Source organism: Gymnodraco acuticeps, unplaced genomic scaffold (genome assembly GCF_902827175.1).
Source record: "Gymnodraco acuticeps unplaced genomic scaffold, fGymAcu1.1, whole genome shotgun sequence".
Taxonomy (NCBI): Eukaryota; Metazoa; Chordata; class Actinopteri; order Perciformes; family Bathydraconidae; genus Gymnodraco; species Gymnodraco acuticeps.
Window position 1 is genome coordinate 429,975 of NW_022991632.1, and position 15,774 is coordinate 445,748.

At 38.8% G+C, this 15,774-nt stretch overlaps 2 protein-coding genes across 3 annotated transcripts; both read left to right on the plus strand.

The window, feature by feature from the left end:
• The first annotated feature begins 1,212 nt into the window (after positions 1 to 1,212).
• Positions 1,213 to 12,299, plus strand: adipor1a (adiponectin receptor 1a). Its single transcript, XM_034198346.1, has 8 exons — positions 1,213 to 1,329; positions 2,852 to 3,103; positions 3,185 to 3,298; positions 7,951 to 8,122; positions 8,203 to 8,389; positions 8,983 to 9,170; positions 9,277 to 9,470; positions 10,245 to 12,299. The coding sequence occupies exons 2-8, from the start codon at positions 2,957 to 2,959 to the stop codon at positions 10,371 to 10,373; spliced, it is 1,131 nt and encodes a 376-aa protein (XP_034054237.1). The 5' UTR covers positions 1,213 to 1,329; positions 2,852 to 2,956; the 3' UTR covers positions 10,374 to 12,299.
• A 992-nt stretch (positions 12,300 to 13,291) lies between these two features.
• Positions 13,292 to 15,391, plus strand: rabif (RAB interacting factor). Of its 2 annotated transcripts, XM_034198377.1 has the most exons (3): positions 13,292 to 13,443; positions 13,931 to 14,076; positions 14,944 to 15,391. In XM_034198377.1, exons 2-3 carry the CDS (start codon positions 13,933 to 13,935, stop codon positions 15,190 to 15,192), a joined length of 393 nt encoding a protein of 130 aa, XP_034054268.1. In that variant the 5' UTR covers positions 13,292 to 13,443; positions 13,931 to 13,932; the 3' UTR covers positions 15,193 to 15,391. The 2 variants fall into 2 exon arrangements, with proteins under 2 accessions (XP_034054268.1, XP_034054269.1); XM_034198378.1 differs by lacking the exon at positions 13,292 to 13,443 and having other exon boundaries at positions 13,741 to 14,076.
• The last annotated feature ends 383 nt before the right edge of the window (positions 15,392 to 15,774 follow it).

Sequence of the window (15,774 nt, forward strand, 5' to 3'; positions counted from 1 at the left end):
TAAGGAAGATTTTTGAATACTAAATTATATTTTGTGCTAATATTCTTACTAATAAAAACCTTTTTCTTATATTATGAGTACTTTCTTAAGGAAGAGGACTTATGTAACCAGTCTGTGCGAGCCAGAATCGTTGTTGGTTGCAAGGGGCTCAAATACTTATTTCCAACAATTAAATGCAAATCAATTTATATCTCTTACATGATGTACATTTCTGGATCATCTTTTTTATATTCTGTCTCTCATTAGTAAAATAAACCTACCATTAAAATTATAGTCGGTAAACTTACTAAATCTACAAGGGTTCAAATACTTATTTCCTTCACTGTGTATAGGGACTATTGTTCATTCTCAGCTCCAATGTTGGCATATCCACCTGGTCCAAATGTGTGCAAACCTGAGAGTGGTAAGTATTTATTCAAGCTTAAATTGCAATTATTTAAATTATGTATTAGTCTGTCCAATATTTTCTGTTAAGTATTGCCTATAAAAATAGAGAAATAGTCAAACTAATCTTCATCCCACTTTCTCAATGTCCAAGTGTATGTCTTTAAAAAAAAGTGTCAGTCAAAGCATACAGTTTAATAATACAGAAAAGCTGCATTTAGCATTTTTTTATACCTAATTGATTAAGCAGTTAGATATCCATCTCAAACTAAACTTGCATTACATTGCGTTTGGTGAAAAGAAAAGAAATATCTAAACAATATCTGTCGTTTTCTCATATTCATAAGAATTATGTATTGCTTGCAAACAGGAGCCTGCATCTGTGCCCTGGGAAGAGCACACAACGGCAGTAGAATGAGACCAATAACATGTAACTTAAGTGATATGTCTCTATTGATTCCTTTATCATCCACAGAGCCCAGAAGGTGTCATGCAGGGAAACATATATAATTTGTAAGCACGATTTAAAAAATACATGCTCTCATAATTATTATTATGTATTAATCAGTGAATGTTGGCATAGTTTAGCACTTCTTTTTAAAATACTTTATACTTATACTTTAATATTTAAAAGTGCATGAATATAAAAAATGGAAGAACACAGGCCACATCCCCCTCTCTGCTGATTATAATATCCTTAATGCATTTTATATAATAAATACATATTTTTAACATTATGTCCTCAACTAGAGTGACTGGTTTGCAAAGTTTGAAAATATATTAGTTTTTCTGGTTGTTCTACTTCTTCTTCGGGGCTTTTATTTTGGAAAAAAACGGAGAGGGCTGCGGTTGGTTTTACGGAAGAGATTTCAACTTCCGGAAAGGATTGTGTTTTCGCATATCGATAAATAATTCACCTTCCTGGTTTGAACATTACCTTGTCAGGTAACTTGTGTACATTGAATTCAATTGCAATAACGGATGTTAGTACAGTAGTCTATCTAGATCAGGGTATATGTTGTGTCGTCGTGAGGACTTTTACCTCGCCGCTGGTTCACGTTTATTCTCAAACCAGTGTCGCCTGCTCGACTGGTTAGCATCCGCTCGGCGCTAGCTTAAAGGTAACGTTAGCAACACGATATAAGCGACCCATGATCTGATACCTTATTCGCGTATCAGGTAGTTTATTAAAATGTCGTTCTGCTCCATGCTTTAAAGTGTTCACAACCGTATAATTATAATGGATCCACGTATGTTGGTCGGTGTGTTGCGGTTGTTTACATGTTGTACTCCATTTTCCGTCTGACGCCGCTAATCACCAGCCGTCTGCCAGGCTATGCTAAACGCTTTGTTTCTATTGACAACCGTGTATCAAATGTCAGTTTTCTGTATTATATATGCAGTATTGTCACTACTACGTCCGTCGAGCGAAATGTGTTCTTGTTGACATTGATCTGAATAAGTTCATCCGGTCCTTTGTTCTGCCGTTGTCTGATCGATGTAACACGGATTTCACATGCGACCCAGATTAAATATCAGCCATTTTATTTCAGGATTTAGATACATGTTTATGTAAGTTAGGGATCTGCAGTATGCTATAATACTAAATAACCTTACTGCTTTATAATACTTTGTCATTTACATAAAACAACATCGTGAGTACGTAACACCGTGTCAGTGTTGTATGTGCTGTACTGAATGCATCAATATATGCTCACAGACCCCTCACTGTATACAGACTCATTTAGTAATGCTCCAATAAGTGATTTCCGGACCAACCCGTTTATTGAGGCCGAGGCCAAAACATAAGCCGTGATATAAGATTCATCTTGCAATTACAAATAAGATAAGATAAGGACAAACATTTGGATTGCTATGCTATATTGCCTTCCAAAGAAGGGATTGTAAACTCGCACGACCCAAACCCCTACAATTTACTTTCTTGAAAACATAGACTAATACAGGTCAGACCGTATATTCTTACTGATAAGCATTTATAGGCTATAGGTTGGCCTACAAAAATACAATTTTTTCCCCTTACCTACACTGATGGTGAAATCCCTTCTCTGCAGCTTGGTACAATTTCAAAAAGGTTGATGGATGGATGGATATTTCTTAATTATGGGCCAATTAAGTATAGGCCACATTTATAACATGCATATCTACGTATTATCTATATAATACCTGTTAAATGCACTTAAGGACACATTCTGTATATATACAAAACATATATATATAGTTAGTTGTATAACTGTTTCTGTGAACATTCAGAGCACAACTCACATACAATTCCTTGTATTTGCATATACTTACTTGGCCATTCATTCTAATTGTGCCTGTGTGTAATTGTGATTATGTTGGCTTATTTTTATGTAGTTTTGTTTATTTTTTATGTATAGCTCCATGTTTTTATTTGAATAGTTTTGACTCATATCTCTTCTTGTATATGTCTTTTATATGTCAACAGTAGCCAGTAAAGCTGATTTTGGTTATTGTTGCTCAGGAGGAAACTGAAGTGCACCTTCTGAAGCAGAATACAGAGGCTGTGAGTGGGTCATCAGGCAGTCTCCCTATGTCAGGCCGAAACGGGTCTGCAAGTGATGCAGACTGTCGGATCTCTGAGGACTGCCATGTCCCAGATGTGGAGCTGATGGAGCTCGGGCCACTGTTGGAGGAGGGAGGGGGGCGGCCTGCAGCATCGAATGGCGTCCACTCAGAGGTAAGGCTGTTCCACAAAGTTCCCCAGAGAATAGTTGTTATGGCTCAATTGCTTCAGTATTCTCCTGTTATTTCATTAAAGGGAGCCACAATGCTTGCTGACGAGGAAGAGGAGGATGATGAGGTCGAAGAAGTCCTGACCTTACCACTTCAGGCCCACCATGCCATGGAGAAGATGGAGGAGTTTGTACATAAGGTATGATGTATTCTTTATTTAATAAACAATATTCAATGGGTACCGATTCAGGTTAGGGCACCAATCCATCAAGATCTCATCAAACCACACTTCCAGTCGAAGGTTTATACTAATGTTTGACACTTAGGAAGGGTTTGCCTATTAGGTCAGAACAAAGTCAGTTGGATGTTTTATCTTTGGAATAAATTGCACAGATCAAATCAAGCACCTTTGATTTTAAAGCTTGGAAATAAACCAGGGCTCGACATTAACGACTGCCCGATGGCCCGGGGCCATCTAGTATTTAGCTCGGGCAATGAAGCCTCACCTGCTGGTTGCCCGATCGGGCAATCTATTATGCCAGTATCATGCAGCTCGCGGATCCAGTAATGAGTGACCCGACAGTAAAACTAAACTTATCTATAACTAGTTTAGGTAGTTTGAGAGGTAAGTAAAATAGCTACGTGTGATATTCTAACCTGAAGTGTGTGTTTTGTCCGCTCACCGCTGATCATGCAGAGCTACGTGTCGACTCGTCAGCAGCAGCTGATCTCTCTCTCCCGTCAGATTAGACTTCACTCGCGTTTATGTCCATATCGATCAGATCCAGCTAGTTCTAGCTAATGATATGACTACCTGCTTATTAAAAGACACCTAAACAATAAGTGTCGCTATGCAACCGGGTGAGGCCACAAAGTATAGCGCAGCATTATGCATTTGTTTACATGCCCACCGGAACCCCGAGGCATTACCAACAGATCAACGCACAATCAACCCACACAGGACATCTCTTTCTCCACATTAAGTGTTAGACATTAGAATTGACTATTCATGTCTGTCACATACTCTTCTTGTCTGTCACATAAGTGGCGCAACTGAAGCGGTATTGCGCTAAAGGGAAATAGTTTTGACCGAAGAGATTTAGATTTGCTGGCAAACGGGAACTCTGACGTCGCCATTTTGTGTGCTTCGCGGATGCGCTCGGCTCCTCTCGACTGCTGCTCGGGTCTGCTTGGTCAGCTTCCGGACAAGGGGGCATTCGTTTGACCAACTTACAGTAGAAAACATTACAAACATTTTTAACAGGGGCCATAATAGTGTAAATAATGTTTGTTTTGGCAGTTATAACTGAATGTAATGTTTTCTACTTTTTTACATATGGGAAGGCATTTGCCTTCATCAGATGGAAAGTGTCTTGACCAACAACTTAAGTATTTCTTATAGCTATGCAGGGCATGCAAATGAGAAAACACAAACAAACAAGTGAAATGAAGAATAAAATTGAAATTGTACAATACCATATTGTGGTGGTTCATCTTATAATGCAGTCTAGACTCTAGAGAATGCACCAGACAGCATCTAAGACCTGCAAAAATCTAAATTTTCTAGGGGAAGGCTCCCCCAAACCCTTTGTGCGTAATTTCGTCCGCGCGCATTTTTCAGGGCAATCTCTATTTGTAATCTATCTGTAAATTAGCTTAGATGGCCCACAGGGCCTTAATGTCATGCACTGTAAACCAACAAGTGTTACTGTTATAAATATATAAGTTACCTCTGGTTTCAACAATAGATTCAGCTCAATGGGAAACACATGATTGTTAAATATTGTTTGTTAAACGTTCCTATGTGGCATAATAAGGCTAATTAAATATCTCATGACATTACGCAATATGTCTCCCCACATTAATATTGCAACAGCAATTTAAAAGGAGCTGAAACTCAACACGCAGTTCATCTCAGAGCTGTATACCAGGTGTTGAACAATCTTCCTGAATACCTGAGGCCCCCTGAAACTGTCATAAAACCAGGGATTAAGACATTAATGTTAACTGCAGCTTTCCAAAAACTACATCATTTGTTTTAGTGTGTTGCTATTTATTTGCATGCTTTTACTTTTTCAAAATACAACTCCTTTCTTAATTCTTACTACTCCTTTCTTTACTTTGGTCATGTTTTATTGTTGTTCAAATGCAGTTTAAATGTTTTATTCAATTCTTATTTTTAATATATTGAAAAATATAATTATTAGTTTGTCCCTCTAAAGCAGGGGTTCCCAAACTTTTTCAGCATGAGACCCAAAACAGAAATGTTGTGGTCCTAAGGGACCCAAGCTAAAAAAATGTCATGATTTTCCATAATATCTACAGTTATAAACAAAGAATGCAACACACCATGAATTTAAAATGAAAATATTTATTTAATTATAAAAGTGCATCGCCGCAATTAGGTTTCTTACCATAACAACCTTCCCTTTGAGCTTGCCCAGAAAAAATAAGGATCAAAGCAGAAAGACGAAACATGGGAAGTGCAGTCCAGTATATACAGAACAAATTTAAATTATACAATTATTAAAAATGCAATATTAAGTTTGTCACTAGCTCAAAAACTATGTACACACATTTTTTAAACACTTTTAAATGAACAGAGCTGTTGTAAAACACTCTGAGAGACAAAGAAACTCCAACACTTGGCAACTGATTCACTTTTTTTTGTGGAGACTGACTTGGTAGGATGTCCTCAGTGCCGTCTGTTCCCTTTGAATGCCTGAAAATAACAGAGAAGATATTATCATTATCATTGCTGGGTTATTGGGTGATTTTTAACACCAGCCGGCGTACGTATACCCAATGTGGACCTGGCAACCTCATTTATAGCGCATTACATTAGTTACTTGTTAGACGCTTTTATCCAAAGCGACTTACATACTCAATACTGTGTGGAATCCCCACAGAGGGATTTTGACAGGGTTGTTGCACAAAAGATCCAAGCGCGCACAGAATAAATCTGAGAGCAGACATTTCACGAGCGCACAGAAACAGCCTGAGTGCGAGGAGAAGGTTTTAAGCTGGAACACAGGAAATCTGTAAGCAGCAATATATCTGAGTGCAAGCGTACAGTTTGAGCAGAAGCAGAGCAGATCTAAGCGCAAGCAGGCACTATTTGAGTGCGAGGACAGGGTTTGAGGGAAATAAATACATATTCTGAACGTGAAATCAATAAAGTATGCTCTCAAATTTAAAGACCACGCTCTTGAATAAAGATGGGGAATAACCCCCATGTATTCCCATGTGCATCACACTGCAGCAGTCACGTCCGTGCGGCTGATACTTTCTCTCGCTTTCCTTCTCATACTGCCTGTCACTTTCCCTCTAATCTCCCGGCCGTTTTAAAAACATTTCGGGCAAGTAAAAGTTGAAACACCGCTCTATGCCGCTGCAGAATGTAGTGGACTCGCGGGAGCGAGTAGAGGACGCACGAGAGCGCGCAGCTGGCGGTCCGCTTCGGGGCTCAGTCTGCATTTCATCCAACTTTGCATTAACGAAACAATTTCACAACAAACCCTGACAAACTCACAAACACACAAAACAAATGATTAAAATAAATGACTTACTTTTCCGCCGTCAAAACACTGCTTCTTGAAAGACTCTTCTTTGCAGATGAAAAAATCCTTCGATTTGTCCCGATGCAGAGGATGTTTTGTTTGGAGATGTCGGTCCAATTTATTCATTTTCAAGCTTTCGTTACTGAGCACCTCTCCACATAAAACACACTGAGGCCGCTCCTCTCCATTTCTAACAGCTTTTGTGAAGCCAACGTTTAAAAACTCCTCTTTGTATCGTCTTTTTGCCATCATGTACGATCGGGATTAATCAACAGACAATAAACAGACGGCGCGAAAACTTTCGCGGGGGACGCGTCAGAGCTGATACAAATACAATCTTTTATTTTTAGTTTATTTGTATTTAGAAAATTAAATCATTCAATATACAATGCTATGTATTTGCAACGCAGCCATCAGCTCTGACGGTGTGTGTGTGTGTGTGTGTGTGTGTGTGTGTGTGTGTGTGTGTGTGTGTGTGTGTGTGTGTGTGTGTGTGTGTGTGTGTGTGTGTGTGTGTGTGTGTGTGTGTGTGTGTGTGTGTGTGTGTGTGTGTGTGTGTGTGTGTGTGTGTGTGTGTGTGTGTGGTGTGTGTGTGTGTGTGTGTGTGTGTGTGTGTGTGTGTGTGTGTGTGTGTGTGTGTGTGTGTGTGTGTGTGTGTGTGTGTGTGTGTGTGTGTGTGTGTGTGTGTGTGTGTGTGTGTGTGTGTGTGTGTGTGTGTGTGTGTGTGTGTGTGTGTGTGTGTGTGTGTGTGTGTGTGTGTGTGATTAACTGGCGACCCAATCAAAACGGGACCCTGAGTTTGGGAAAGGCTGCTCTAAAGCACTTGTAGAAATATGACTAGTTCAGCAGAGGTTCATGGGCACACGGTTGCCGATCTGGGTGAACAGCAACAACCAGGGATTAAGGTATAACTGCTGTGTAGTGAGTCATTAGTGTGTGTGTGTGGGGGGGGTTATTATTCAACGTCAGACACATGTTGTGTGTTGTATAAGACTCATACATATCTCCGTGGGAGACCAGTGTCAGCTTACAACAAACAACATATTGGTCCATGAAATACCGTCACAACACATCGATAAGAACACTGATCAAAAAGATCTGACTAACCTGTTTGATGAAGACAGAATAGATGCTGGCTTCAGTGAGATATAAACTATATATATATATATATAAATAAACTACATTTAAAGTAATGATCTCTTGCAAATTGTAGTCACTGCAGTATCCCCAATTGTGAGAGCCTCATAGTGAATGAATATGTCTCCGAGTGACACCTTTTCTAACTATTCAGGTTTGGGAGGGGCGCTGGAGGGTCATCCCTTTCCATGTGCTGCCAGAGTGGCTAAAGGACAACGATTACCTCCTGCATGGACATCGTCCCCCGATGCCCTCCTTCCGGGCGTGTTTTGGAAGCATCTTTAGAATTCACACTGAGACAGGAAACATCTGGACTCACCTGTTAGGTACGTTTAAAACACGCTGATAACATTACTAAAAGTGTGGTTTCTTCTCTATGTCAAATTGGCCTCTTTTTTTCCCTCAGGGCTGATCTTATTCATTTGTCTGGGCACGTTAACCATGCTGCGGCCCAACGTGTATTTTATGGCCCCTCTGCAAGAGAAAGTGGTGTTGGGGATGTTCTTCCTGGGAGCTGTGCTCTGCCTCAGCTTCTCCTGGCTTTTTCATACCGTTTACTGCCACTCTGAGAAAGTGTCCCGCACCTTCTCCAAGTAAGACCTCGCACCTCCTTACACGGCTTCTCACATTCTCACCTTGCATGTCTTAAGGGAATCATTTGTAACTGTCAAAGTGTTTTACTGTTTTAGACACACTGCTCTTGGAGTAAACAGGTTTGGAATGTCAGACATCCGTATGTTTCTTCATACTAGACCTACAGGTCTTGCCAACAAAGGGGCACACCCACCACTATTATTTGAGTTTAAATGGTCCATAATTTTGTCAAAATCAATATGAAGGACAAAGGACACTAATGTACCTTAATCAACATGATAGAACTGTAAATGTACCCGAGTTAGCTTAAGGCTAGTTTTCCCATTGGCCGTCCTTTTAGTCGGATTAGGAATCCTAGAGTAATACAAATAATACAATATGTTTAATCGTTAAAAAACATACTTTTTTTGTAGGCGTTTATGTCAATGCATCGTTCTCAACGAACACTGAGATATGTACCTTTACAATAAAGACCATATTGATGTCCCTCCCTTAAAAACAAAAACTCCACAGCAGAGTTTTAAAGAAATAAACATGTGTTTAGAAACATGAGAATCATCAGCTGTTGTCTCTTTGTCTCCCCTCTCTTCAGGCTTGACTACTCGGGCATCGCCCTCCTGATCATGGGCTCCTTCGTGCCCTGGCTGTATTACTCCTTCTATTGTTCCCCTCAGCCTCGACTTATCTACCTCACCATTGTTTGTGTCCTCGGCATCGCCGCCATCATAGTGGCCCAGTGGGAACGCTTCTCTACACCTCGCCACAGACCTACAAGAGCAGGTGACAACCACTTAAAGATATTGTACATTTGTATTAATGAGCTTTTTCTCTGCAATGTTTTTGTGGAGTTTTTATTGTAGGTAACTGGATTTCATGCTTCTATTAGGTGTGTTCATGGGTCTTGGATTAAGCGGCATTGTCCCCACCATGCACTTCACCATCGAGGAGGGCTTTGTGAAGGCCACCACAGTGGGCCAGATGGGCTGGTTCTACCTGATGGGCGCCATGTACATCACTGGGGCCGGCCTGTATGCAGCCAGGATCCCTGAACGCTACTTCCCTGGGAAGTGTGACATCTGGGTTAGTATTTGATGTTATTACATTATATTACAGAACTTTAAAAGTTGCACAAATATTTTAGTTTCCTGCCAACTAACTAAAATGATATTATACTTCATTCACCTTAACGTGGTGGAAATCTGCAATGTTTACACATTCCCTTTGCTTAAAATAAAGAATTTGACAATACCACAGTGTAAAATACATTCTAGTTTCCTGCAATTAAGATTCTACTTAAATAAATGTACTCAAGTATTGCTAGCAAAGTGTACGTTAAATATAAAGCACTAACTATGCAAACAGGCCCATTTCAGAGTGTTACCTATGTCTGGAAGGTCCAAAAATAGATGCTCAGATGCTCTGTTTTTTAGAGTGAAATCTACAACTTTATCATTTTAAAAGTACATAATGACCTCACAAAAACTGCCAGTACATCCCTGAGTAAATCTTATCCGCTACATAAATGAAAACATCTATGAAGGTCTGTGAGGCCTTTAATTTATAAGAAAGCATCATTTTTCATTAGTTAATCATATAGTTTGCATGTAAAAAAAAAAGTGTTAGTGTAAAGAAGTATAAAGTACAATAATTGGACGTCCTAAAGTACAAGTACCCTAACATTAGTAGAGTACTTACACCTTGTTAGTTTGCACTGCTAGACATTTCTGCCCACAGGCCAAGTGGCTGTTTCAGTCCCAACTGTGGTCAAAAGAGGTATTTTTCTTTTTCTTTGATCAAACACAGGTGTTTGATTATAAATGAAACCGTTAAAAACATTTCTTCCTCTCCTTCTAGTTCCACTCTCATCAGATCTTTCACGTTCTGGTCGTGGCCGCGGCCTTTGTCCATTTCTACGGGGTTTCCAACCTGCAGGAGTTTCGCTACGGCCTCGAGGGAGGATGCACAGATGACACTCTACTCTGAGAGGCCTGACTGTGACTTCCTCATACTTTTCTTTATAGTCCCACACACTCACATGCACACACACACAAAAACACACACAATCACTTAAAATGCTGCTGGAATTCAATATAGTCTCACTTGTTGCTCCTTCTGTACTTCTGATTTGCTAACATCTTGTTTGGGTTTTGGTGGTCTTCTTTCTGTTTGGCTCTTTTTTGCTCCAATAAAGTAGCATTACCTAGCCATTGAACTACGGAGGGAATCTTCAACGGGCACTACTTCTTCAATAATTATGAAACTTGAAGTCTACATTTTCAAGTAAGGTCAAAATGGGATTTTAACCAAAATCATATATATATATTCCTGTAACTGATGGTCATTTCTTAGAAGCTCACTAGTACCCCAGCCTTTTCATAATCCGTTACGATTGCACAGAGGGCACAGAGAGTATGATTTGTGCTGTAGCAGAGGGCACATACTGTAAACCATTCCTATCCTCCCTCCCAGTTTCCATGCAGGCCAGAGGATGAATATACTGTCCACCAGGAGTGAGGTGTGGAGCAGTCCAGGCCCATTTATGTGCTTGAGGGTCTGCACACACATTTGTACTAGGAGGATAAAAGTATACACATAATGTGTATGGATGCCACCAGATGTTTTCTTACTGTGCTGACACTGATTGTGCGGCGGTGTGTCAAATCTCGGAGGAGTGCTACAAACCCACCCATGCCCATTCTGCAATAAAAAAAACTGTACTCTTAAGGCCCAGTCAATCTTACATTTTATAAATAAATAAAAAATGACATTATTTAGAAAGGAACATAGAAGCAAAATCCTAAAAACATGATGTCTAGATGTGTCTAACACTAGGTTTGATGCTCATCAAAATTATTGCCGAAAGGAAAGAAATTACGATGTTAAAAACTGAGATTTTCACTGATATTCTCTGCATTGTTATAATTGACTTAAGACCCAAGCAAATGCTTTTTCAAATGGTAGCATAGCATGATAAGCTGCAATTTTGCAAACATCTATCTGCGCACTTGTATTTAGACTAAAATGCTTAAAATGTAGAAGTCGAAAGAACTTCCCTGCCATCAGTCAGACAATACAATTACTAATTTCTCAAGTAATAGTTCCTGTGCGACGCACAATGTACAGATCTGGATCGGTCAAATTGTGTTTTTGTCTGCTAAAGATATTTCTTTTGTGCTAGATTCAAATGCAATGAGAGGTGTAAATATCTAATGCACCTTAGTGTATACTATTAAATTCAAAACTTTAAATCACCATATGGGATTTAAAATGTGTTATGTATGATTGATATAAACTTTTAGTATTCCTGTGCCTTAGGCCAACGGAAATGTTTTTAAATAAAACGGCCTATCTTAACAGTCAAAGGAGCTTCAAGGATTTCCAGATGTTGACTTTTCTTGTTTTCCTTGCCATATATACAATCGAATCATTATTGAACTTACAACTCCATGGATAGGTTGTATCAACTGCTGTTTAAGACTCCTTTTTCTAGATCAACTTATTCGAGCTTTATTACAACGACTAAAACAATGTGTATTCTTGACTTTGTGTAATGTCCTGTGTAGAAAGTGATAAATCATACATTTCACTGAAATGTAAACATAAATATTTATTAATGGTAATCTTGGAAAATTATTGTAATAAATTATTTTCCACATGTAAAAAAAACATGGTGTTCTATTGTCATTTGTTTCTCACAAAGTAGTCCTGTGACATTTGCAAATGTTATATCCGCAGTAAGTCAACTGTGAAGACAACAGGATTCATGGTCTAACGCTCAGTACATGTCTGGATACCACACACAGTGTGTACATCAGAGTATCTAAAATACTGCTTTCTCTTAACAATTTTCCTCAATTATAGAGATCAAGAGTAACCATGTTTTAATCACATAAACCGTTGTTAAAAAAACTGCTTCTTGTTTGATTTCTTGGGATCCGCTGCTGGTTGGAGATCAATTAGAGCAGAGAGATGTGTGGGATGTGATCGCAGCTGTAATGTCCATCACCAGCACATGCTTTCCTTTTTGGTTTAATAAATAGATCCATTATTGAATTTGATTATAAATAATGCCACACTATCGGGACTAATAATCAAACATTATTTGAAATCGAGAGATCATGCATGCCTCCCTCAAGGCGTCACAATTTCAATATTTTCATTTTAAAATAGGGGGGGAAAATGTTCTTACTGGGCTTTATGCATATTATAGGAGCTTTATACAACAGTGCTTAATGCACGGACAAAGTATGTGTTTGCATCTTGTATTGCACTCATCTCCCATGCTCTGTTGATGGATAATTGTTCAGCCTCTCACTGTACTGTAGTGTCACAGTTGAGAGTTGTTGTGGCTCATTTAGGTTTTTTATATAGCCGAACAAGCATTCACCTCGCTCAAACTCCCGAAATGGCTGTAAACACATTCAGGTTGAGTGTATGTGGCTACAGCATCAGTGTAGGAGAGCAATGTATGAAACAACACAGACTCCTCAAACTGGCAGCCAGGATTTGTTCATGTTTTGCTATTTCATACTTCTACTTGACTAATTAATAGGCATATCATGTACCTTTTACATTTATTCTTCAACTATAATTCAATTAAAAGCTGTTTACAGAAAAGTATTGCATTGAAATTGTAACAATACTTACTTATTGACTTACATTGTTTTATTTACGTATTTTATTATCCATTTCACTCTTTTCAATGTATCTTTTGAGTCAGTGCTTACTTCTTCTTGTCTTAGGACAGTTACAATTAACCATGCTACCCTCAATTTCACTATTTCACTTATTTACAAACGTCGACACATTATTATGAACGGAAGTAGACACATTCTCTCGTAATTTTAAAGTTTTAAAACATATCAGAAATAGCAGGATATATCACGAAGGTTGTTTAATGAGGAACCAAAGAACAAACTTGTGTTTCTGAACGGGAGCATTTAGTGGCTGGTACACTTCAGGACCAGCTAGAATGCTAGCCTAGTTTAAGCTAACCTGTCTTCTTTTACGATTTTATTGTAATACTTAACACTTTATTTACTTCAATATTGAGGTAAGGGCTGTTTCACTTTATTAAAGAGTGTGTCTTTTATATAGATATATAATGTGGTTATTTATTCTAAGTCTGTTGAATTCAGTGTTAGCATGGATGTTAGCATAAATGCCAGGGGTGGGGTTTTCAGTTAACGTTTATTTGGTCATTTATCAAACAAGCGAATATCCAAATGGCCTTTTAACACACATATTAGACTGGGGTTCAGCGTTTTGACTGCTACAAAAATATTATTGCATGATGAAAAATGTAAATATTAGAGGGTTTCTTGTCACGGACTTCCGCACTACTGAGGTTCCGAGTATTTGTAGTTCCGGTCCACCGGGTGTAAGCCCCATCTTTTTTTCATAGGCACTCTAATTTAACATTAACCAATCACGGTTAATTACAGTTACTGTTATTTTGGACAGTCCGGTTGGAGATACTGTGTCCCAGGCCTTTAGTGCATGTACATCAACGTGAATCTGCTGTTTGTTTTTACGGTCAGAGATGGAGAACAATCAAGAGTCCAAAGAAAGCACGGACCGGTCCGACCTGGTTTCTGAGGACGGCAAGAACATCAAGACTGTGGTGTGTCAGCGGTGCGGATCCAAGGTGCTGTGCCCCGGGATGGCTGTGTTTGCAGAGAAGGAGGTAAGCTGTCTGAAATGAGGCGACTGATCACATCCTTGGGCTCATATATTGCTTTTTGGGTGTTAAATCTGTACATAGGTTCACTTGTTAGGTACACACCTTGAGCTGAGCATTTCTATTTTCAGTACAGTTTCAGTTAAAATACTGTCATACATAATACATAATGGAGTGAAATAACACACCCTGAGAAACCTTCTGAGACTGGAGAATAGGGCCCATACAGCCTACTAAGACAATGCCATTTAACCATTGTCCTGGATATCGAATAAATACAAGATAATTAAAAAACATCAACCATTAATACTGATGTCATCCATACACGTGTTGTAAAATCATGAAACAATACAAAAACACTCACCGCAAATAACCAATTGTAACTACATATCAATAATATATATGCAATTCAACTGGCAGACCATTCCGTTACTTAATAAATTATAGCACTCACACCTGCCTTTAGGAACTTTAAAGGAATAAAAAGGACATAGGTGGCTTGTGAAATTAGAGAACTGCAGGGTTTATACACTGAGAGCACAATATAACCAGAGGCCTTTAGAGCTTTAGGTACTAGGAAGTCTTTATATCTTTGTAAGCCAGGAAGAGGATCTTGAAAAGCAACAGGTAGCCAGGGCAGCTGCAAGAATTGCTCAGTTGATAAAATAACAATAGCAAACCTTTTTGGTATTCGTTGAGATCGTTGTTCATGCAAAAATGACAGATAAAGGTGATATCTCTTTGTTCAAACTAGGGGTAACTCTAAATAAAAGAAGAATACATGGCAGTCTTTTCATGTAAATACCAATTCCAAAACTCTGTTCCTTTGTTAGTGTTTTGATGTCAACTGAGGCCTTGTTTTCCCCCCAACAGCTGTTCCTCCCATCCATGCGGAAAAAGAGCGGCCTCAGCACCACAGAGGGCTCAGCGGACGGGGACACTCTGACCGCCCACTGGTTTGTGGACGACATGTACACTTTTGAGAATGTGGGTTTCACTAAGGACGTGGGGAGAATCAAGTATCTCATCTGTGCAGATTGTGAGATTGGACCAATCGGCTGGCACTCTTTGGATGACAAGAAAAGTTTCTACGTTGCATTGGAAAGGGTTAATAATGTATAGTCTGAACTACATGAACTTTAAAAATGTGCTGGCAAGCTATGCATCTTTCATGGATTTAATCCATTACACACACACTTATATACATGTGTACATTGTTTATGATTACTGACGGTGACACTATCTTTCTTCTCAATCACACTGACAGTGTGATTATCTTGTTCTAATAAAGATGTTTTGGGGAAGCTGTTATTGAATCCCATCCTGCAGTAGTTTCTTGGATAACGTGATATATTGTCCTTTCAGTGTCTTTCAATCAAAGAAATCTCAGTTCCAGTTTAATTTATGAGATTAAAATCCCTTCCAAACACAGGTTTGAAGATGTGGGGCTCTGTAAACCTGTGATGGGAACTTTCTCCATTCTTTCTACATTTAAAATACATTCAATCCTTTTCGATATATTATTTAATCCAAAGAAAAAAACTGAACAATTCTTTAAAGATTGCACTCAATTAAATATTAAACATTTGGCACTGGTGTATAAAGAGCTGCAACCTTATGATGGTTAACTTTACAGTCAGTAACCTGCACTGAATAACTAGTTAACAGTTTACACATTGTGTTACATTGACCTTATTAAACCTC

Excerpts from the sequence above, each read along its gene's own strand:
- rabif (XM_034198377.1), top strand. The coding sequence starts at position 13,933 with ATGGAGAACAATCAAGAGTCCAAAGAAAGCACGGACCGGTCCGACCTG. Across the intron at positions 14,077-14,943 it reads CTGTGTTTGCAGAGAAGGAG|CTGTTCCTCCCATCCATGCG; the intron begins GTAAGCTGTCTG and ends TCCCCCCAACAG.
- adipor1a (XM_034198346.1), top strand. The coding sequence starts at position 2,957 with ATGTCAGGCCGAAACGGGTCTGCAAGTGATGCAGACTGTCGGATCTCT. Across the intron at positions 3,104-3,184 it reads CGAATGGCGTCCACTCAGAG|GGAGCCACAATGCTTGCTGA; the intron begins GTAAGGCTGTTC and ends ATTTCATTAAAG. Across the intron at positions 9,471-10,244 it reads CTGGGAAGTGTGACATCTGG|TTCCACTCTCATCAGATCTT; the intron begins GTTAGTATTTGA and ends CTCTCCTTCTAG.